A 20,142-nucleotide genomic window follows, 5' to 3' on the forward strand; every position below is an offset into this window, starting at 1 on the left:
AGAACCCCTCTCAAAGTCGCTAGTGACGAGCTCGGGCACACCGCGAAGTATCAACTTGATACTAGATCATATGATCGTATATAAACTATCAGCTAGCAGAATAAATAGAGGCGCCATGTGGTGGCCCTCATGTCGAGAAGAGCGACGGACCCTCAAAGCTAAAGCCGTGGAAGCGGTCACATGCGTGGTGGGACGCTTGGTTGTCGTCGTCTTCGTGCTCCCACGGGTCCACGATCGCGCTCGTATACTCGTTTTCAAAGTTGCGCGCATCGTCAATGCACGAAGGGTCTTCGCACGGGTCCAGCGGCGCCGTGAGCTCGCCATAGCTGAGTGCGACCCAGTCGATCGTCGCAAAGAACGGGTGGCTCTTGATGTCGAGCGCGCCGTGGCCGGATCCGAGGCGCTGGCTCGGGTCGGCCACGAGAAGGTTCCGGATGAGGTGGCGCGCCGACGGCGACACGTACGCAGGGAACGCAAGCGGGGCGGCGCGGATCGACGGCAGCTGCTCGAACGTTGGCGGCTCGTCCGTGTACCACGGCGGGAGACCCGTGAGCATCTCGTAGAGGACGATGCCGAGAGCGAACCAGTCGACGGCCGTGCCGTACCCGTTGCGGTTGTTGCCTTCGTAGACCTCGGGCGCGAGGTACTCGAAGCTGCCGCACATGGTCTTGGTGCCCCGCGTCGCCTCGAGGATGCCAAACTTGGCCAGGCCAAAGTCCACGAGCTTGACGTGGCCGTCCGCGCTGAGCAAGAGGTTCTCGGGCTTGAGGTCGCGGTACGCAATGCCGTGGCGGTGGAGATGCTCGAGCGCCAAGACGATCTCGGCGGCGTAAAACATGGCGATCGGCTGGACGAATCGGACAAACGCTTGGATCTGCGTCGCGAGCTCGCCACCGGGGCAGTACTCCATGACGAGGAAGAGACTGGATTGCGACTGGAATGCATAGTGCAGATGCACGAGGCCCCTGTGCGCGGTGCCGCCAAGCACATCCCGCTCGGACCAGATCTGGTCCGCGCTCACACCGGCTTTCGACACGATCTTCATTGCATAGAGGCTGCCCGTCGCCTTCTTGCGCACGAGGAGGACCTTGCCCATGGAGCCGGCGCCAATGAGCTTGATGGTTTCAAAGTCGTGGACGCCCACGTCGTTGCTGCCATGCACGCACGACGACGCCGTCGACGTACTCGAGAGCGTGCTCGGCGACCGCGGCGCGTGGCGGACCATGTGCACCACGTCGTCTTCGCTCTCAAGCGCGACCTTCTCGACGACCCGGCGCTTGGTGCCATCGCTCGTGAAGACGCTCTGCAGCTCCATGACATGCCTCCGCCGACCCGGCGACGAGGCGGTCGTGCCCATGGTTGCCGGCAATGAATTGCAGAATGATCGCAATTGGTCACGAGACAACCACGAGGGTTTTGATTGGCCCGCGGGCCCCGGACCGAAAAACACGCCGGGCGACATCCGGATAAACAAGCAATGCCGGCATTGGATTGGCTACAATGCGGTGTGACAACGCGCGTGTCGTGGGTTGTCGGGATGTACGGCCAATGTACGGCCAATGTACGAAACGCGGGCGGTGGAAGATCCAACGACAACCAGCGAGTCGACTTCTTGGAACGCTTGGAAGATGGCGCAGACCATCTGGGGCGTTCTGTGCGAGGTCGACACGGATTTGTCTGCGTTGTCTCTGACGACGCTACGGAGGAATTCAGTCTTTTCCATCGCCGGTTGTGCGATGTACGAGGAGTACAGTGTAGTAGCCGTGGAAGCGATAGGACACACATCCACAACGGGGATATCTTCCCTGGCATCCACAGTACTCGCTCCAAGGTTGCCGACCTAGCATTCTCAAGAAGATGCGTCTCCTTGAAAGGTTGCTTCCGAAATCATTGAGCGCAGCATCGGCCGAGTGTTGGCAGAGCTGTTGGCGGAGCTGCGAAAATCCCTCGACGGTTGAAATTGCTCGCGATCGTCACGATTCAGTGCGTTGCGGCTCGTGCTGGAAGCTGCTGCTGATGCACTGGAGCTTACAACGATGCTTCGCACGTCTTTACTATAGCACGGGTACCATTGGCCCTTGACAATGAACACACAGAGCACCGAGTGCATCCAGGAGTGCATCATTCCTTCCGTGTCTGCCATTAACGAGGTCCTTCCACGGATTGTTCCACGACGCTTCGAGCCTTCTTCCAAGCCGCACCAGTATCATAACCGGGAAGGCAGCACTAACCGGTAACAAGGTTTTCAAGAAGCGTTGCCGATTGAGCCGGCTAGGTAGCTTTGCCGGTTGGGTTGGAACTAGCCACGGTCCGGCTCGAACCGTGGAGCCGACGGCTCAATCGGTTTTGCTCCGGTTCAGGCTCTATTTTCTACGCCGAAGCCAAACCGGACCGAGCCGGACCATGGAGAGTCCAACTTTAAACTTCCATGGATTGAAAATGAGAAAAGCCACCTTAACTGGACAGGACAAGGACATCATGATTTGTAGCTTCTGCAGTCGAGAGTATCAGGAAAAGAGGGACCTCCCTTGGTACAGTAGCGGCCCTCGACCTGCGAGTCGGGCGCGCATCCAATACTACACGTACCCGGTATGCGATGCGCACGGACATTTGTTGAGGCGAACTCAAGGGCAGCGGTGGTCAATTGCGGAGGTCGTGCGTCGCGTCCCGTTACCGATGCCAGCGCTCTGTCGGAGCAAACCCATTTCAACGAGGCAGCGCTGCCAAGAGATGCTGCGATGGGTGTCCTTCAAGACGGCCTTTCTGGTTCTTGGCGCGTGCTATCCACATTGCGCTAAAGACCGTATGATTGTATATGGTCCACATCTCCATATTCTATTCGATGTCTATATAATCTATCCACTAATTCTTATCTATGGATCTATGTATCACTCAGAACGTGGGACGTATCCATATATCACTTTGACGTGGACAAAGCGGCGGTTCCCACCCGCGAAGAGCCACTTCAACTTCCCACGTCCACTTTGCACAGACAGGGTGTGTCTGAGCCCAAACCCGCGTCCCACGCGTGCTTGGGTACCAGGATCGACGTCATTGCACAACTCGCACGACGATGTTCAAGTCGCTCTTCGCCTTTGCGACGCTAGCGCTCATTGCCAGCATCGCCAACATCTCGTTCACGCCCGTTGGCGTCAGCGCCGGCTCCTACGGCCACCGTCGCGGCGTCAACCTCGGCGGCTGGCTCGTCCTCGAGCGCTGGATCACGCCCGACTCGCCGATTTACACCGAGTCGGGTCTCACCGGCGACGTCGTCGAGAATGGCCAGTACCAGATCATGAAGGCGCTCGGCCACGCCCGCGGCGACCCGCTCATGGAGCGCCACTGGGCCACCTTCTACACGGAAGCCGATTTTCGCGACATCAAGGCCGCCGGCCTCGACATGGTGCGCATCCCGGTCGGGTACTGGCTCTTGAATGACGCGCCGGCGACCAAGGCTCGGCGCTCGGCGAATGGCACCACGACCGACGACGCGTCCGTGCTCGCGCCGGGCTCGCTCGCGTTTCTGGACAAGGCGTTCCGCTGGGCGCGCAAGTACCAGCTCAAGGTCCTCGTCGGTGTCCACGCTGCGATGGGGTCTCAGAACGGCGAGCAGCACAGCGCGGCGTCGAGTATCCGCAAGATCCAGTGGTTCGACAAGGCCGGCAACATTGACAACACGCTCGACCTCGTCGAGTTCCTCGTGGACCGGTACCAGTACCACGCGGCGTTCCTCGGTATCGGGCTTCTCAACGAGCCGCAGCACGGCAACGACCCGACCAAGTTTGCGCAGCTCAAGCAGTACTACAAGGACGCACACCGCATCATCCGCCGCGAGCTCGGCTCGGACTGCATCATTACGTTCTCGACCGCGTTCAACGAGAAGCCCGAGTTTGACGCCGAGTGGCGCGTCTTCCTCAAGCACGACCCGAACGTGTGGGCCGAGGTGCACAAGTACTACATCTGGGGCTTTGAGGGCCAGAATTTCGACCAGATCAAGGCGTACGTCAAGGGCCACGAGGCGCAGTGGATCAAGGAGTGGACTGGCGCGCCGCTCTTCTTTGGCGAGTGGTCGATCGCCAACCACGAAGACACGTTTGTGCTCAGTGACGCGCAAAAGACGCAGTACGCCAACCTCGTCACCCAGGTCTTCAAGCCTGCGCACTGGACGTACTGGACGTGGAAGTTCTGGGCCGACCCCAACGCGTACGTCGCGTGGAACATGAAGACGCTCTTCCAGCGCAAGATCATGACCACCACCATGCTCGGCAACTAGTCTACCATGGCAGTTGTAATGTCTCGTTGATGCATTATTCGAGTTCTTGTCGTTGATGGTACTATGGACTCTGCGACGACGTGGTGGAGAGAGGAATCATGGAAAAGAACTACCGGTACATTCGACAAAGAGACAAAAATGTAAAGTTGAAGGCCACGATTAAATAAAGCACATGGACGTGTCAAGGTCCATGACGTCGTCGCCAAGCTGGCAGGCATGAACCACCTCTTGCAAGCGACTACTGACTTTGACCTGCTTCATCTGAGACGTCTCGAGCTCCGCCTCAAGCTGCGCGTTCTTGGCCTGAAGCTGCGCGTCTTTGGCCTCGACCCGCGCGTACTTGGCCTGAAGCTGCGCGTACTTGGCCTCGAGCTGCGCATTCTTCATTTGGACCTTTTCGAGCGCCTGTTTGAGTTGCCGGTTCTCGTTTTCGGCGGTGTTTGCATAGTCAAGCGCGTCGCGAACCAAAGTCTTCGCGTCGACGAGTTTGTTGTAGCGCGCAATCAACGTCTCAGAGGAGATCGCTATGAGGTAGGACATGTTAGACGAAACCTCCACGGCAATTGATTTGTACGTGCCAATACGAAATGGGTCGTCATCAGTCCCTTGGCCATACACATTTTCGTCCAGTGTCGCAGAATCGTGCCCGGACAGGAAGCCCATCGTGGGCGGACCATCCTCGAGGTCGGACTCTGAGGATACGTATCGCTCTTCCAAACACCAGTCGAGCTCTTCCTCGTCCTCGATATGGTGCAGAATATCCTTCTTCACTTGCTGCACAGCGTATCGAACTTGCCCCGCAGTGAGGTAGGGCATGTCTTGAAATTTGCCATTGGCTGTCTGGTCGTGGAGTTCCACGAGCACGGCCCCTGGTTTGGCCGAGTGGTTGTGGTTGAGCATCTCACGAATGGCCTCTTTGTGGGCCTTGTACACCTAGGAAGAGCATTACCGCGCAACACACCCACAAGCAATTCCTACCTTTGCCTTTGGCGGCGACCGCGGGACAGAGTCGTCGGTCGGGTCGTGCTTGTGCTGGAATTGTGCGTATATCGCCGACTCCGATGTCCGCTGACATGTGTCGATACGGTACCGACCCTCGCAGCCGTTCCCGTTGCGCTTTTTCACGACGGGGATTCCTCGACGAATCTCCTCATCGACCGCCGCCTCGCACCGCTCGGATTGGCACCGGGTGTATCGACGAGTCATGCAGTGGGGTGGCATGGCAGGCGTACCGGCGCCGTGGACACCATTGCACCTGAGCCCACCCCCGTGTGTTGTGGTGTTGGTGCGGTCGAACGCAAACTTGGGGAGGGCGTGCAGACGACTCCAGGTTGTATGCTCGTCCGCGCAGCGATGAAGCAGTTTGCTTGGTTCACGCGGAACGCGAGCCGACTTCGTCACCTTGTTGCTATCCCCGGAGGCTCTTGGCACCTTCTTAGGTGCACTCGATCCCTTGGATGTCTTGGGCTTAGGCGAGCTCGACGACCGCGGCTGCATCGGCTTCACCGGGGCCATTGGGACCAAGCCGTTCTGAAACTTATTTCCCAGCTCCGCGCTATTCTTCCATAAATGCTGTGGTTAACCTTTCTAACTGTAAACACACGACCTTTAGCGTTGTTTTGTGTGTTTCGCGCCACGTTTAAACTGCCTCGCCGAACTATTCTTCTTCTATTTTTGTTTGTGTGTTCTCCATTGCTTTTGTGCGTTTGACCCTTTTATTTGTGTGTTTTATTCAGGCTATCTCGACAAAGAGACAAAGAACGTACAGTTAAAGTCTTCTTAGACACGATTAAATAAAGCACATGGACATATCAAGGTCCATGACGTCGTCGCCAAGCTGGCAGGCATAAACGACCTCTTGCAAGCGACTACTGACTTTGACCTGCTTCATCTGGGACGTCTCGAGCTCCGCCTCGAGCTGCGCGTTCTTGGCCTGAAGCTGCGCATTCTTCATTTGGACCTTCTCAAGTGCCTGTTTGAGTTGCCGGTTCTCGTTTTCGGCGGTGTTTGCATAGTCAAGCGCGTCGCGAACCAAAGTCTTCGCTTCGACGACCAACGCTCTGGTTAACGACGCTTCACGAACAGCGGCCTCGTCCACGAGGCTCTGGTTTGTCGTCGTCGGTGGGCCCGTCGGTGCGTCGTCCCTAAATCGCATGAGTGCTCATTTAACGCGAGGAGCATGTACGAACGTTTGGTTTGTCGCGGGTGCACTCCGCTTCTGCACCTCTTGCGTGTTGCATTGCTGCGGCTCGTAGTGCGCCGCATACTCCTTGATGCGTCTGCGGATGGCAATGAGCCTACGCGAGCATGAGCCTCTGTTTTGGCCTAGCGGTGCCGGACTTGTTGTGAAAGGCTGCAAACACAGCGTTTTCGTTGCTGGAGCCGGCGGCCTTCGCTTTGCACGCCTCGACGAGTTCGACGAGAATGGCCCACTGGTGCTGCGTGCACTGCTTTTCCAGAACGTGTCGCACGACTAGAAGGTCCTTGGTCGAGATGTTGGCCGGCCGGGGGTTGCCGGGTCGAATGATCTGCTCCCGTCCTGTCCGACGCGCATGCTGTTGACGGTCGTCACGACTAGGGGCAGGATGAGATGGTGCATAGAAGGATGCGTGGCTCACTTCTCTGCACCGGGAAGACCTTGATGAGCACGTTGTCGAACGCCACATGCAGCTGAGCGATCAGAGCGTTCGTGTCCGACAGGCGAGGTCCGTTGCCTTTGGCCGTATGCGTAGTAGCCAGGACCGCAAGCGCGTAGTACTTGAGCTCCTTGCCCAGATGTACGAGGTATGCGGCGTGCTGCAGCATCGCGTTGTGCGCGGTGGCGGTGGCCTCCTGATGCTGGATCGGCGGCAGGCCGGCGGATCGCTGCATTGGAGCGGCTTGGCGTCCGGCGGCAAACTCTGGAATGACCAGCTGCCACGACGTACATACAAATTTCAAGATTATCACAAAGATCCATTGGCATCTAAAAATAGAACGCTCGAGCATCGCAACGACCATCGATAGTCGCAGGGTCGAGCAGCAACTACAGCGGAAGGGTCTCGATATGCATAGCTACAGTAGAGGAGGTCGTACTGTGGCTGCAGACGCGGAGGTCGTCAAAGGCGCACGTGACAAGCCGACGCCTTCCTCGGCTTAGCTCATAGATGGCAAACTTGGAAATGAACTTGGAAATGAACGCCAACAGCCGATGAGTATCCATTCTCTGGGCCACCAGGATTCGTTCTTACAGGTTTGCTGTTCCCTTGTCGGAGGGAACCCTCTTGGGACGTCTTGGGTCTTGGAATGTGAACGAGTTTCCGAACGGCAAGCATTGATTGGTTGAATGAATCTAATTGAACAAATCACAGCACGCCGAGGATACTTATCAAGCCAATGGCATCGCTCAAGCAAATCATAATTCGTAATTCGGGCATTGTACAGCGTTGGTCGTCGAAGCGAAGACTGTGGTTCGCGACACACAGGCCAAAGTCAGTAGTCGCTTGCAAGAGGTGGTTCATGCCTGCCAGCTTGGCGACGACGTCATGGACCTTGACACGTCCATGTGCTTTATTTAATCGTGGCCTTCAACTTTACATTTTTGTCTCTTTGTCGAATGTACCGGTAGTTCTTTTCTATGGTCCCTCTCTCTCCAACGCCATTGCAGTGTCCATAGAACCATCAAGTACAAGAACGAGAATGCATCAACGAGACATTACAACTGCCCTGGTAGTTTAGTTGCCGAGCATGGTGGCGGTCATGATCTTGCGCTGGAAGAGCGTCTTCATGTTCCACGCGACGTACGCGTTGGGGTCGGCCCAGAACTTCCACGTCCAGTACGTCCAGTGCGCGGGCTTGAAGACCTGGGTGACGAGGTTGGCGTACTGCGTCTTTTGCGCGTCATTGAGCACAAACGTGTCTTCGTGGTTGGCGATCGACCACTCGCCAAAGAAGAGCGGCGCGCCAGTCCACTCCTTGATCCACTTGGCTTCGTGGCCCTTGACGTACGCCTTGATCTGGTCGAAATTCTGGCCCTCGTAGCCCCAGATGTAGTACTTGTGCACCTCGGCCCACACGTTCGGGTCGTGCTTGAGGAAGACGCGCCACTCGGCGTCAAACTCGGGCTTCTCGTTGAACGCGGTCGAGAACGTAATGATGCAGTCCGAGCCGAGCTCGCGGCGGATGATGCGGTGTGCGTCCTTGTAGTACTGCTTGAGCTGCGCAAACTTGGTCGGGTCGTTGCCGTGCTGCGGCTCGTTGAGAAGACCGATGCCGAGGAACGCCGCGTGGTACTGGTACCGGTCCACGAGGAACTCGACGAGGTCGAGCGTGTTGTCAATGTTGCCGGCCTTGTCGAACCACTGGATCTTGCGGATACTTGACGCCGCGCTGTGCTGCTCGCCGTTCTGAGACCCCATCGCAGCGTGGACTCCGACGAGGACCTTGAGCTGGTGCTTGCGCGCCCAGCGGAACGCCTTGTCCAGATACGCGAGCGAGCCCGGCGCGAGCACGGACGCGTCGTCGGTCGTGGTGCCATTCGCCGAGCGCCGAGCCTTGGTCGCCGGCGCGTCATTCAAGAGCCAGTACCCGACCGGGATGCGCACCATGTCGAGGCCGGCGGCCTTGATGTCGCGAAAGTCGGCTTCCGTGTAGAAGGTGGCCCAGTGGCGCTCCATGAGCGGGTCGCCGCGGGCGTGGCCGAGCGCCTTCATGATCTGGTACTGGCCGTGCTCGACGACGTCGCCGGTGAGACCCGACTCGGTGTAAATCGGCGAGTCGGGCGTGATCCAGCGCTCGAGGACGAGCCAGCCGCCGAGGTTGACGCCGCGACGTGCCATGAGTAAAATGACAGCTTGCCACGCCATTCCGGATAGGATCCGGATGCGACTTGGACCTTGGCGTTTGGTTGTGAAATAGTGTTACCTAGGCTCTAGCTGGTAGCTGCGGTTGCTGCTTTTGTGTATGGCAGGATCGAGCGAGGACAGGACAGTGTCGTACGTTGGACATTTGATAGACGTCTCGTATCGTTGTCGCGTTGTCTGTAGTTTCGGTGCCTTACATAGTCGTCGGGCGGACCAGAGATACCGTGTGCAATCGGAATAGGTACACTATTTTCCGTACGACGTTACTATTTGCACCCGACAGTTGAAGGCGGCGATGGCCGACGCAGGTGGGCCGTGGCGGCTCATGTCGTCGCTGCGGAAGCGCAAGTTCTTTGAAGAAGCTAACAAGTTGTACCCGCTGCGTCCACCGAACGGCCAGCCCAAGACGGACCTTTTTGACTTTCTGTTGGCCACCTTGGGGCGGCCCCACAACGACACGAGCTTCGGCTGCATGCTCGACCCACCCGACGACTTTGTCGCCGAGACACGCCCCGAGACAGAAGCCACGCCACGGCCAGTGGTACTGCACAACTCGGACATGGTGCCAGAGACGCGCTGCTCCGACGAGCCGGCGGCGGTCGTCGCCGACGATAGCATCGTGCCCGAGACCCGCTTTTCCGATGACGGCGGACGAAACCACGACAACGAGATTGTGCCCGAGACGGTCGACGTCGCGCCGACCATACGCGAGAGCATCGGTGGCGCTGATGCGCTGCACGAGTCGATCTCGTCGTCGTCGTCGTACGCCGCGTCCGTGACCTTTGGCGGTCCCAACGACATGAGCTTGAACTCGAGCTCGCATAGCTGCGCGACGCTCGACGACAGCTTTGCGGCGTTTCCATCCGCGCACCTGCCGCCGCCGACGCCGCCGACCGAGACGCTGCGATCCCCGACACCGCTCACGCAAGCCGTCGCGACGTTGCCGCTGGTCGACTACTTTGACACGGACCACTACACGGAGCTCGTGCCGTGCTACGTGCTCTACGCGGTGCACTGCAACCTTCACGACGCACATTTGTCGCACCCGCATTTGCTCTTCTGCGTCCAAGCACGTCCGCCTTGATATCGATATGGCCTTTCAATTGCTCATCGCGATTCTGTCGTAGGCGCTGGACCAGTTTCTCGCCTCGCAAGAGCTTATGCACGGCTACATTAGGCGGGCCAGCGAGATTGCGCGCGTTGTCTTTGCATCCCGCTGGGCGAGGCGACTCGATGCGTTCACCAAGGACATTGACATCCGCGACTACACGGAGCGCGGGCGGTCCTTGCCGGGTGTGTGTGCCCCGGTGTGGCACATCATTGCCGCGCATTGGCGCCATTACAAGGCCCACGTGCTCCACTCGGACGAGTTTTACCTCGGCGACACCACCACAATGCGGGCGGACCCCGGGGCCCACTGCCGGCACGTCACATCCGGATACTTTGCCGTCGACGGCCATCTCCGCGACGAGGCCACACGGCGCAGTGTCTATGGCGGCAGCGACGTCGGCGCGTACTACATGACGCTAATGCCCCGGGATGCCAGCAACCGGCGGCGCGACACGGACGACCTGCCGCAGCGCATGTACCTGCCGCAAGAGAGCTTGAGCTTTGCGTTCAAGCAGCTCGAAGCCAACTTGCGCGTGACCGACCCGCACGTGGCCATGTACCCCATGGGCACGTTTGCCCGCGGTGGGCTCTACGGCTCGGTCCTCGACGTCTTGGTGCTGCCGACGCCGGCGCGCCCGAGCATCCACGACGTCGTCGCAGCGCTCGAGGCGGCTCACGTCGTCGAGCCCGGCGCCGTTCGGTCGGTATCGGCGCACCGTCTCATTGCGCCGATTCGGTTCAAGCACATTCGACTGCTCCTCGACTTGAAGATGTACCCGCCGCCGATGGCGTACGCTGCGATGATCTACTTTACGGGCCCGCAAGCGTTCGCTCAGCACGCGTTCTGCTCCGTCTTGGCAGCGTGCGGCGACGACACGCGCTTCGAGACTGTCTACGAGACGCTGCAGACGATGCACGGGCCCGCGCGCCTCGCCCAAGTCCTCGACGAGCAAGACATGATGGTGCTTCTCGGCCACGCCGTGTACCAGCCGCCATTGCATCGCTTTTAGCCTCCTCGTATCAATGTAGTCTACCTCCTCCTCCTTGCGCCATGTGCCGAGAGACCATACGTGTGGACACGACACTGTATTGCAACAAGTCTACTTGGGGGGCATGCGGAGGGCGCCGTCGATGCGAATGACTTCGCCGTTGATCATCTTGTTCTCGACGATGCTCTGGACGAGCTGGGCATAGTCCTCCGGGTGGCCGAGGCGGCTCGGGAACGGCACCGTCTTACCCAACTGCTCCTGGACAGCGTCCGGAAGACCCGCGAGAAGCGGTGTACGGAACAAGCCTACGAGAAGAGTCATGAGAGGTGCGAACCAAGCGAGTTGAAGTGGCGTACCAGGCGCGATCGTGTTGCAGCGAATGCCGTAGGGCGCGAGCTCGCGCGCCACGGGCAGCGTCATGCCGACAATGGCACCCTTGGACGCAGCGTACGCGACCTGGCCGACCTGGCCTTCGTACGCGGCGATACTGGCCGTGTTGATGATAACACCGCGCTCGCCATCCGCACCCGGCGTCGTCTTGGACATGCTACGCATACCATATGATGACGCTGCATCCAACGCCGGCAAGGAAGGTATTAATACCGTTCGGCCGCAAGGCGAATCACGTTGAACGTGCCCGACGTGTTGATGTTGAGCACCTGCTGGAACTGGTACAGCGGGTGCGGGCCCTTCTTGGAAAGCGTCTTGGCCGCGACGGCAATACCGGCGCAGTTGACAGCAATGTCAATGGGCTTGCCAAACGCGGATTCGGCCAAGTCCAAGGCCGCCGAGACCTGCTCTTCGTCCGTCACCTAAGGTAGACAGCGCGTGAGGGACGCGCCGCCACGTCACACGCTACGTACATCCGTCGGGCTAAAGTGGCAGTTGGGGCCGAGCTGGCGCGCGAGCTCCTGGCCGTCGCTCGTGGGCAGGTCGCAGATGACGACCTGGGCGCCCTGCTTGAGGAGGCGCTCGGCGGTCGCGCGGCCAAGGCCGGACGCGGCGCCCGTGACAAGTGCGACGCGGCGAGCAAGGGCCATGGCGAACTTCGACGAAGATATCGGAATGAGACTTGCACTTGAACTAACGTGCGGTTTGGGGTCGCGCGGAATACAATTCGGATGCGGCATATTTTAAAAGCCCTTTTCGTAGTCTTTGCGGAAGGTTTCCATGTAATTTAATACATTTTGCCGCGGCTTTTTTTACAAATTGAAGTCATTATCTATGGACCAATCTTGCGCCCGATAGGCAATCCAATAAAAAGATTGTATTTTTATTCACACCATTGCGATCATCGTTATACTATTATTCTGCAGCCCCGAATAAGACCTTGATTATTGTATGCAATGGCGATCGATGGCATAAAACCCAATAGCATTCAATACATGGATGGAATAAAAAAGCGACCAATTCAATGGCCGCCAATACTGCGGTTGATAATTGGCCGAAGTTTGGAGGAGGAGTTGTGAGGATGGAGCACGAAGCGAGTCCCGCGACGTCCGGCCACGGCAGCGCCCATCCCGCCTCGAACTCGTACTCGTCCGCGCCCCACCGGCGCTACCATGGCGGCCATGACGATGGCCACACCAAGTACACGTCGCCCCGTCATAGCAATGGCCACTACGCCAAGGCCAAGGGCACGGGGTACTATGGCAGCAACAACAACGTGAACCACCACCACCAAGCGCAATACCACGCGCCCATGAACATGAACGGTGGGCGGTACTATAACGCGCATGTCCAGCCGCCGCTTCCGCCATTGCCGCCGGGCGCGTCGATGCCACCGCCATCGCCGTCGCCGTCGAGCGCCTCGACCGATACGACCGCCGCGTCACCGTCACATGTAGACGCCATCAAGTGCAATCGATGCGGCGAGAGAGGGCACGTGGCGGCGGCATGCCCGCTCAAGCCGCGCCACAGCTACAACAAGGGGCCTCGCGTGTGCAAGTTTTGGGCGAATGGCCACTGCCAGCGCGGCAACGACTGCTCGTCTTCCACGGCAACCCGGACCAAGCGATGATGTACGGCGCGCCGACCGGCATGATGATGCAGATGCCGCCGCCCCAGTACATGATGGACCCGGCCGCTGCCGGCTACTACTACCCCCCTGTGCCCATCATGCCCGCGGGCTACCCGCCAGCTGCAGCACCGTACGAACCGCCGCCGACGTCCGAGACGCCGCCGCCCGAAGGCGAGATGTACGACCCGGCTGGCTACCCCAACGACGCGTACGTTGAGCCGCCATATGGCGCGCCGCCGGTGTACCACAACCCGTACGCACCGCCCCCGTACGCTCCGTACGGCCCGCCGCAAGGTGGCTACCCAGGTACGACCCACTCCACAGCAGAGAGAAGTTAACCTTTCACCAAGACCAACGCGCGTACTACCCGCCGCCACCGCACAAGATGTACCCGCCGCAACAACACGGCAACTTTTACAACCCGTACTACCCTCGCATTAACGTCGCGCCGCCGGCAGCCTACCCGACCGCTGATCCCGTCGACGCTCCGGTTGTCGACACGCACGACGAGGCGCCATTGTATGACGCGCCGCCGACCGCAGCACCCGAAGAGAGCCCTGCCCAAGTGATCGATCCAGTGTACGTGGCGTCGGCCCTATCGCGTCGCATCTGACACATGGCGATAGACCGACGTCGGTGGCGCCCGAGATGGTGCCGGAAGATGAGCCGCTTGTCGAGGCGGTGGAGCATCTCAAGCTCGAGACCACGCCCAAGCCAAAGAAGAAGAAGAAATCCAAGGCGCGTGCCGAGACCGCGCCATTGGAGGCATTGCCGGCCGTGCAACCGCCGCTCTTAGAGAAGGGTCTTCGCAACGAGACGGGCGAGAACAACTGCTTTCTGAACGTCGTCGTGCAGTCGCTCTTCCATCTGCAGGTAGGCGGCGACGCGTCTAAGTCTCTATTCGTTGACTTATACGTCTAGACGTTTCGCGATGCGTTCGGCGCGATCACGCGCCACGCCTGCCCTGGCGACGGTCGCTGTGTCTTTTGTGCGCTCGCGACGGTCTTTGAGATGCTGACGCCAGGCGACAAGATAGCGACGACGACCTGCCACTCGGACGCACTGCGCGCTGTGCTGAGCACGCTCTCCGCGTCGTCGGCTGCTAACGTGTCGCTGCCGCCGCCGGGCGAAGGGCCCAACCGGTTCTCGCTTGGCTCGATGGACGACGCGGCCGAGGCCCATGACGCCGTTCTCTGGCAGCTCCACGAAGCGCTCAAGACATCGACCAAGACGCAAGATTGCACGTGCGTGATCCACCGCGTGTTTGGCTTGCTCGTCGGCGAAGAGGCGCACTGCCCCAAGTGCCACACCAAGATGACGGCGGCCACATACGACACGATGGTCATGGCGGCGTCGACCGCCCAGTTGCACGACCACATTGTGTCGGTTCCACTATCGCATGTGGCCGATCTCATACCGTGTCGCGTAGGCGCAAGAAGGCGCGGACCTTTGACAAGCTCTTGGCGCACGTCGTGGCGATCGGCGGCGGCACGCGCAAGTGCGCGAACTCGAGGTGCCGCAACACGGATCTGCTGCCGTCGAGTCTCAAGCTCAAGGCCGTGCCGCAGGTGTTTACGGTCGGCCTCTCGTGGCCCAACGCGCAGCCGAGCTCGGGCTACTTGGGACACATTGTCTCTAGCATTGCGCCGACGATCGACCTGACGCGGTACCGTTCTGGAACGATCGCGTAGGGTATCTCACACACGTATTTCTAGCGTGTTTCCCAACCTGATTGCCGACGGTCTGGCGCTGCCCCACGGCGGCGGCAACGACGCGCACCTCATGGGCGTCTTCTGCTACTTTGGGCACCACTACCTCACGTTCCTCTTCAAGCCGTCGACGCACGAGTGGCTCTCGTTTGACGACACGGTCGTCAAGCGCGTCGGGTCGTCGTGGAGCGATGTGCAGAAAGTGTGCTTGGAGGTACGACGACGGCGACTCTCGGTGGGTGCAATGAACTCGTCTCTAGAACCATTTGCAGCCCATGGTCCTCTTCTACGACGTGGCCAAGAAGCCGTTGGTGGCGGACAAGGTGCTGCAGTTTACGATCGGCGACTTTGTCCTCTCGGTCGCGTCCGAAGTCGACCAAGAGAATTGGCGCGCGACGGACGGCAGCCCGCCAACGGACAACGACTCGCCTCTGTACACGTAGAAGACGCCCCTAGACACACGCCTGCCGGCACCGAGATTATATTTATATCACACCACATTTAGTCTAGGTACCCGCATGGTAATCGCCGTACAATGCATGCTCATCGCCCACGACCTCTCTCTCTATTTGCGCATGCGTGGTCGGTGCATCGCGTGGCAGCCCCGATGTTGTTGGCGCATGCAGCATGGCCGACGACGCTTCTTCTTGCTGATCGTCTACAATGTACCTCGGATTTGTCGTCGACGTGAGAGCGTGCTAAGCTGTGCACCACAAACGGTCCGTGGCGGGCCACCGTGCAACGCGTGGCCGGGCGTGGCGGTCGTGCACAGCACTGAGACGAGCGGTTGCGCGGTGGCCGAGGCAGGGCTTTGGCAACCCCGGACGCATGGCGATAGCCCATCGCGATCGCTGCGCGCATGCGCTTGGCCTACGCCACCACGCTGTAGCGATCCGTAGCATGCATGGTCGATGGCCTTCCGGCTGGCTGTCGAGGCGCGCCGCCCCGTCGCTCGGCTCGCATGAACGTCATTCACGAGCGTCAGCAGCTGGTCCTAATTCGGGCCAGGTGGCCTTCGATAAGGGCGATCTAGAAACGTCGGCCTTCTTCCGCCGGAAAAAGAACAAGCTTTGGCGGCATGGCCAATCAAAGGCGAGTTGTGCTATAATTTCAGCCAATCGGAAGCGAGTCGCTTTCGACCTTGCAGTGAAACGACCCAGAGCCATTGTGAGATCAGGACGAAGCTCAATGGCCCGCCGACTTGCGAAGGTCCGTGGACGCCGAGAGACCGATGGCTCATGCGCCCGCGTCGTGTAGGAGCTTGCCGAGTTCAACAAGAACTCGCCCGACTGGTGCACCGTGGGCACGGTCGACGACGACCTCTTGCACTGGAACGCTATGGTCGTCGGCCCCGTACGTGCCATCGCCGGCGGCGCCGCATAGCCTCATGCAGCCGCCGATGTAGGACAACTCGCCGTATGCGGGCGGCGTCTTCAGCATCGACCTGCTCTTTCCCGCCGAGTACCCGTTCAAGGCGCCCAAGGTACGCTGCCCTTGAACACACGGACGCAAATCATCGAACTCGTCTGCAGGTCAAGTTCCTCACGCGCGTGTACCACCCCAACGTCAAGTCGCAGAGCGGCGAAATTTGCGCGGACGTTATCAACGAGGTTGGCTGCTTTGTTCGATACTAAGCTCATGGCGCGTGGTCTAGAACTGGGGCCCGACGTTGAACGTCATGTTTTGCCTCACGGCGCTCAAGCAGATTCTCGAGCAGCCGGACGGTGACAACCCGCTCGAGCCCGAGATTGCCAAGCAGCTGCAGTGCAACCGAGACGCGTTCAACGAGACGGCCAAGAAGTGGACAAAGGACTTTGCCTCGTAGCTGCGACTTGCTGCTCTCTATCCCTAGTCTATGCATCCATTCTTTGATTGCATCCCGTCGACGGCGCGACGTGTGTTAATATACACAGTTGCAGTCGCTTCTTGGCTCGTCTCTCTTGCAGGCGTAGCTTGGCTCGTCTCTCTTGCAGGCGTAGCTTGGCTCGTCTCTCTTGCAGGCGTAGCTTGGCGTTAACGTTACGAAGAGCGACGCTGCGCAAGCATCGTCTATGCGCCGACCGCTACATAGCTTCGCCGCCGCACCCTCTGCGCCCAGTCGCGCAAGCCTTTCGCCGCATGACAAGAAACGGTCCTCGGACCCGCGTGCATGGCTCGGCTCCGCGCTGCGCGTCCCGCGGTCGCGATCTATCGGCTTGGTCGCTCGGCCCGCTCTCTACCCCGCCGTTTGCGACATGTGCGAATCCTTGTTTCAAAATCAACTTGTTGTTTGTATCGGTACACACCGCTCGTGTCCTAATTCTATTGACATTCGGCATTGGCGCCCTTGTTTGAGGCGTCGTGCTTGGCGCCGTCATTACGCGTAATTGGCCATGGCCCTCGAGTCCAAGGCGACGATGGACGACGACGTGGCGGCGACGCCCGCCGGCGGCCTTCACGGCAGCACCGTCTCCACGTACGCGACGACGTTCCAGCCGCCCGAGTGGTACGATGCATCATGCGTGAAGGCAGCCTATACCGACTGCCTGCGCGACTAGGGCGGTGCCACCTCCAGAGAAGAGCATCGCCGCACGCTTCGAGGTCCTGCGCATGAACAAGAACGTGGGCACGCACGAGCTGGGCGGACGCCAAGTCACGGTCTTTGGCCGCGAGCAGAACGGCTGCGACTTTGTCTTGGCCAACCCGTCCGTCTCGCGCAAGCATGCGACCGTGATCCACTGCGCCAAAGGCGGCGTCTACGTGCGATAGCCTCCTACCTTGCGACGCCAGCTCATGCAACACGCGTAGATCGTCGACCTCATGTCGCGCCATGGCACGTTTGTCGGGAAGACCAAGATCCCGCCGCACGACCCGTACCTCTTGCACGGTACTACTACGCGACGTTGCTATCGCATCGACACACCATTGCGTGTAGAGGGCGACGTTGTGACCTTTGGCCAGAGCTGCCGGACGTACGTTCTCAAGGGCACCGACCCCACAGGCTTGAGCCAAGCGGTGAAGAAGCCGTGGCGGCTCAAGTCGCTCGTGCCCCGGTTTGGTGCCGGCAGCAGCAGCCATCCTACGCCGGCGAAGAAGCCGACGCGCAAGTACAACGACATTTGCATCAAGATGGTCAACAAGATCTGCAGCGGTACCTTCTCGCCCGAGCGGGGCGAAGAATTTGCCAACGAAGTCTCGGAACTCGACGACGACCTCGTCGATGACGTGGCAGGCCTCCTCGTCGAGAAGGTCACGCGCCAGTATGCGAACGCGACGCTCGTCATCCTGGCGCTCCTCGACGCGCACGTTGGGCTCCAAGCGTTTGAAAACAACTTGACGCCGATCGTACAAGTGTCGCAGAGCAACCTCGATGCGCGCAAGGTACCCACTTCGATCCCCGTTCGATGTTGTCGATGGAAAATGGACAGATTTTACAAGTGGTCGCCGAGGCGCGGATAGAGTCGACGAGCCGCATGGACACGCCCAACCACAGCGACGACGACGGCGGCGACGGCGACGACGACTACCGCAACGACGACTATGCTCCCCCAGATGTGAGCTACGCGCCGCCGTCGATTCCGTATGCGCCACCGGCCTCAACGTATGCGCCACCGGCCTCGACGTATGCGCCACCGGCAGCCGCCGTGTTTGCACCGCCGCCGGCGACGTCGCCGCCGCGAACGCATGCGCCGCTTCCCGCCGACGCGCCGCACTACAACGACGACGACGAAGAGGAAAAGGCCGAAGAGATGACGTCGCCGATGCCAGACCGGGCCCGCCAGCGCGTCTTGAGCAACGAAGGCAAGCGGCTCTTTGCCCAGGCCACGCACTCGCCCGTCGCGGCAGCGTCTGGCTTCAGCTTTATCACGCCGAGCAGTCCGTCGCCGGTCGCGGCCGTCTCGGCCTTTGGGTTCATCACGGCCAGCGCGGCGCCAGATGACACCGAGTATGACGACGACGAGAACGACTATGCAGATGACGACGACGACGAGTACGACGACCAAGAGGAAGACGACGACGGCTACGCGCCCGTGGAAATCCCCGAGGGCTTTCTGAGCGAGCGTAGCACGATGGACCCGCAAGACTTTTCCAATCTCTGGCAGTGCGCCACCGTCTCGTACGTCTCTGGAACCGACTGTTTGCGTGGCTGAATGATGGGTTTTGTAGGGAAGAGTGGGACCAAGACCTCTCACCCGAGTACGACGCCGACTTGCTCGAGCGCTGTCTCTGGGGCCTCCACGTGACGCTGCTTTCGACCAGCGTCGTTGGTGGCAGCCAAACGTTTTTGTACCACGCCGAACAGGTATTCTGCTCCTGCTGCTTGGTGCCGTTGGTCATTTCCCTCTCTAGATGTCGAATGGCACCATCTTCCTCGTCGAGGTTGTCGCCAACGAGACGCTCGGCGAGCTCTCGGCAACGTTCAAGTGGATCGAACTCGGCTTGCTCTACGACGACGGCCACTTGGTATTTATCCAGCTCTTTAAAGAGTGCCTCGAGCCGTGCTACACGCCCAACCACCCGCGGACACCGTACTTGCGGATGCTCGAGCCGCCACCGGCGCCGGCACCGTCGCCCGTCGCATCGGTGCACGGTACAACCACGACCGAGCACCCCTCCGCACCGACCGACAACGACAACGACAACGAGGATATCGACGATGACAGCGAGGATGGTGCGGGCGAAGAGCTGGTAATTGACGACACGGCGTCGTTCGAGGCTGCGCTCTCGACGATCCCAGAGCTCGACCCATCGACGTTTGAGGCCTTGTGGCGGGACGCCCTCGACTTGTACGACTGCTTAGCGCGCTGCCATGACCACTGAACGATGATGGATTCCTAGGGACACGATCGCCGACACGGTGGACCGGCATTTGCCGCCGGCCGCCGACGTCATTGCGCATTTTCACGCGCGGCGCGTGTTTTGCATTGCGTACGGCGCTGTCCCGAACGTCGGCGATAAATTCTTCTTTTATGCCCAAACGGTAGCACGTCGCTTCCACTCCCATTAGCTCACGCGACTGTACGTAGGCGGCGTCGCAGTGCTTGTACTTTCTCGAGCTCACGCTGGAGCGCGAATCCACGGACGTTACGGCAGTCTGCAAGTACGCGCCGACACGGACGCACCCTGTCCAGGAAGACATTGCCATTTGGTTTATCGGCCTCGTCGAAGAGATCCTCGTCGAGCTCGAGTAGTGCAACACGTGTAGAGTGCTCAGGGAGTT

At 59.8% G+C, this 20,142-nt stretch overlaps 9 protein-coding genes across 9 annotated transcripts; 5 read left to right on the forward strand and 4 right to left on the reverse strand.

Moving 5' to 3' along the window:
* Positions 1–34: 34 nt before the first annotated feature.
* SPRG_04953 (AGC protein kinase) lies at positions 35–1,380 on the reverse strand. Its single transcript, XM_012344091.1, has one exon. The coding sequence runs from the start codon at positions 1,355–1,357 to the stop codon at positions 128–130; it is 1,230 nt and encodes a 409-aa protein (XP_012199481.1). The 5' UTR covers positions 1,358–1,380; the 3' UTR covers positions 35–127.
* A 1,591-nt stretch (positions 1,381–2,971) lies between these two features.
* Positions 2,972–4,311, forward strand: SPRG_04954 (hypothetical protein). Its single transcript, XM_012344092.1, has one exon. It carries the CDS (start codon positions 3,074–3,076, stop codon positions 4,271–4,273), a length of 1,200 nt encoding a protein of 399 aa, XP_012199482.1. The 5' UTR covers positions 2,972–3,073; the 3' UTR covers positions 4,274–4,311.
* Positions 4,312–6,062: 1,751 nt separating this feature from the next.
* On the reverse strand, positions 6,063–7,078 carry SPRG_04955 (hypothetical protein; the record flags this gene model as incomplete). Its single annotated transcript, XM_012344093.1, has 4 exons — positions 6,063–6,417; positions 6,463–6,570; positions 6,614–6,801; positions 6,902–7,078. 4 exons carry the CDS (start codon positions 7,076–7,078, stop codon positions 6,063–6,065), a joined length of 828 nt encoding a protein of 275 aa, XP_012199483.1.
* An 858-nt stretch (positions 7,079–7,936) lies between these two features.
* On the reverse strand, positions 7,937–9,090 carry SPRG_04956 (hypothetical protein; the record flags this gene model as incomplete). Its single annotated transcript, XM_012344094.1, has 1 exon — positions 7,937–9,090. The coding sequence occupies one exon, from the start codon at positions 9,088–9,090 to the stop codon at positions 7,987–7,989; it is 1,104 nt and encodes a 367-aa protein (XP_012199484.1). The 3' UTR covers positions 7,937–7,986.
* Positions 9,091–9,377: 287 nt separating this feature from the next.
* On the forward strand, positions 9,378–11,234 carry SPRG_04957 (hypothetical protein; the record flags this gene model as incomplete). Its single annotated transcript, XM_012344095.1, has 2 exons — positions 9,378–10,177; positions 10,242–11,234. Exons 1-2 carry the CDS (start codon positions 9,410–9,412, stop codon positions 11,232–11,234), a joined length of 1,761 nt encoding a protein of 586 aa, XP_012199485.1. The 5' UTR covers positions 9,378–9,409.
* Positions 11,235–11,324: 90 nt separating this feature from the next.
* Positions 11,325–12,253, reverse strand: SPRG_04958 (3-hydroxyacyl-CoA dehydrogenase type-2; the record flags this gene model as incomplete). The annotated part of the gene is made up of 4 exons (XM_012344096.1): positions 11,325–11,518; positions 11,570–11,760; positions 11,817–12,025; positions 12,077–12,253. 4 exons carry the CDS (start codon positions 12,251–12,253, stop codon positions 11,325–11,327), a joined length of 771 nt encoding a protein of 256 aa, XP_012199486.1.
* A 431-nt stretch (positions 12,254–12,684) lies between these two features.
* SPRG_04959 (hypothetical protein) lies at positions 12,685–15,407 on the forward strand (the record flags this gene model as incomplete). Its single annotated transcript, XM_012344097.1, has 8 exons — positions 12,685–13,043; positions 13,094–13,539; positions 13,584–13,812; positions 13,860–14,106; positions 14,155–14,615; positions 14,663–14,899; positions 14,949–15,156; positions 15,203–15,407. The coding sequence occupies 8 exons, from the start codon at positions 12,685–12,687 to the stop codon at positions 15,383–15,385; spliced, it is 2,370 nt and encodes a 789-aa protein (XP_012199487.1). The 3' UTR covers positions 15,386–15,407.
* Positions 15,408–16,118: 711 nt separating this feature from the next.
* On the forward strand, positions 16,119–16,867 carry SPRG_04960 (hypothetical protein). The gene is made up of 5 exons (XM_012344098.1): positions 16,119–16,151; positions 16,200–16,295; positions 16,348–16,425; positions 16,475–16,552; positions 16,597–16,867. Exons 1-5 carry the CDS (start codon positions 16,131–16,133, stop codon positions 16,765–16,767), a joined length of 444 nt encoding a protein of 147 aa, XP_012199488.1. The 5' UTR covers positions 16,119–16,130; the 3' UTR covers positions 16,768–16,867.
* A 447-nt stretch (positions 16,868–17,314) lies between these two features.
* Positions 17,315–20,113, forward strand: SPRG_04961 (hypothetical protein; the record flags this gene model as incomplete). Its single annotated transcript, XM_012344099.1, has 9 exons — positions 17,315–17,427; positions 17,480–17,681; positions 17,730–17,808; positions 17,857–18,302; positions 18,350–19,038; positions 19,089–19,224; positions 19,272–19,708; positions 19,761–19,902; positions 19,949–20,113. The coding sequence occupies 9 exons, from the start codon at positions 17,315–17,317 to the stop codon at positions 20,111–20,113; spliced, it is 2,409 nt and encodes an 802-aa protein (XP_012199489.1).
* Positions 20,114–20,142: the final 29 nt, after the last annotated feature.

The sequence above is a fragment of the Saprolegnia parasitica genome, assembly GCF_000151545.1.
Source record: "Saprolegnia parasitica CBS 223.65 unplaced genomic scaffold supercont2.16, whole genome shotgun sequence".
Lineage (NCBI taxonomy): Eukaryota > Oomycota > Saprolegniomycetes > Saprolegniales > Saprolegniaceae > Saprolegnia > Saprolegnia parasitica.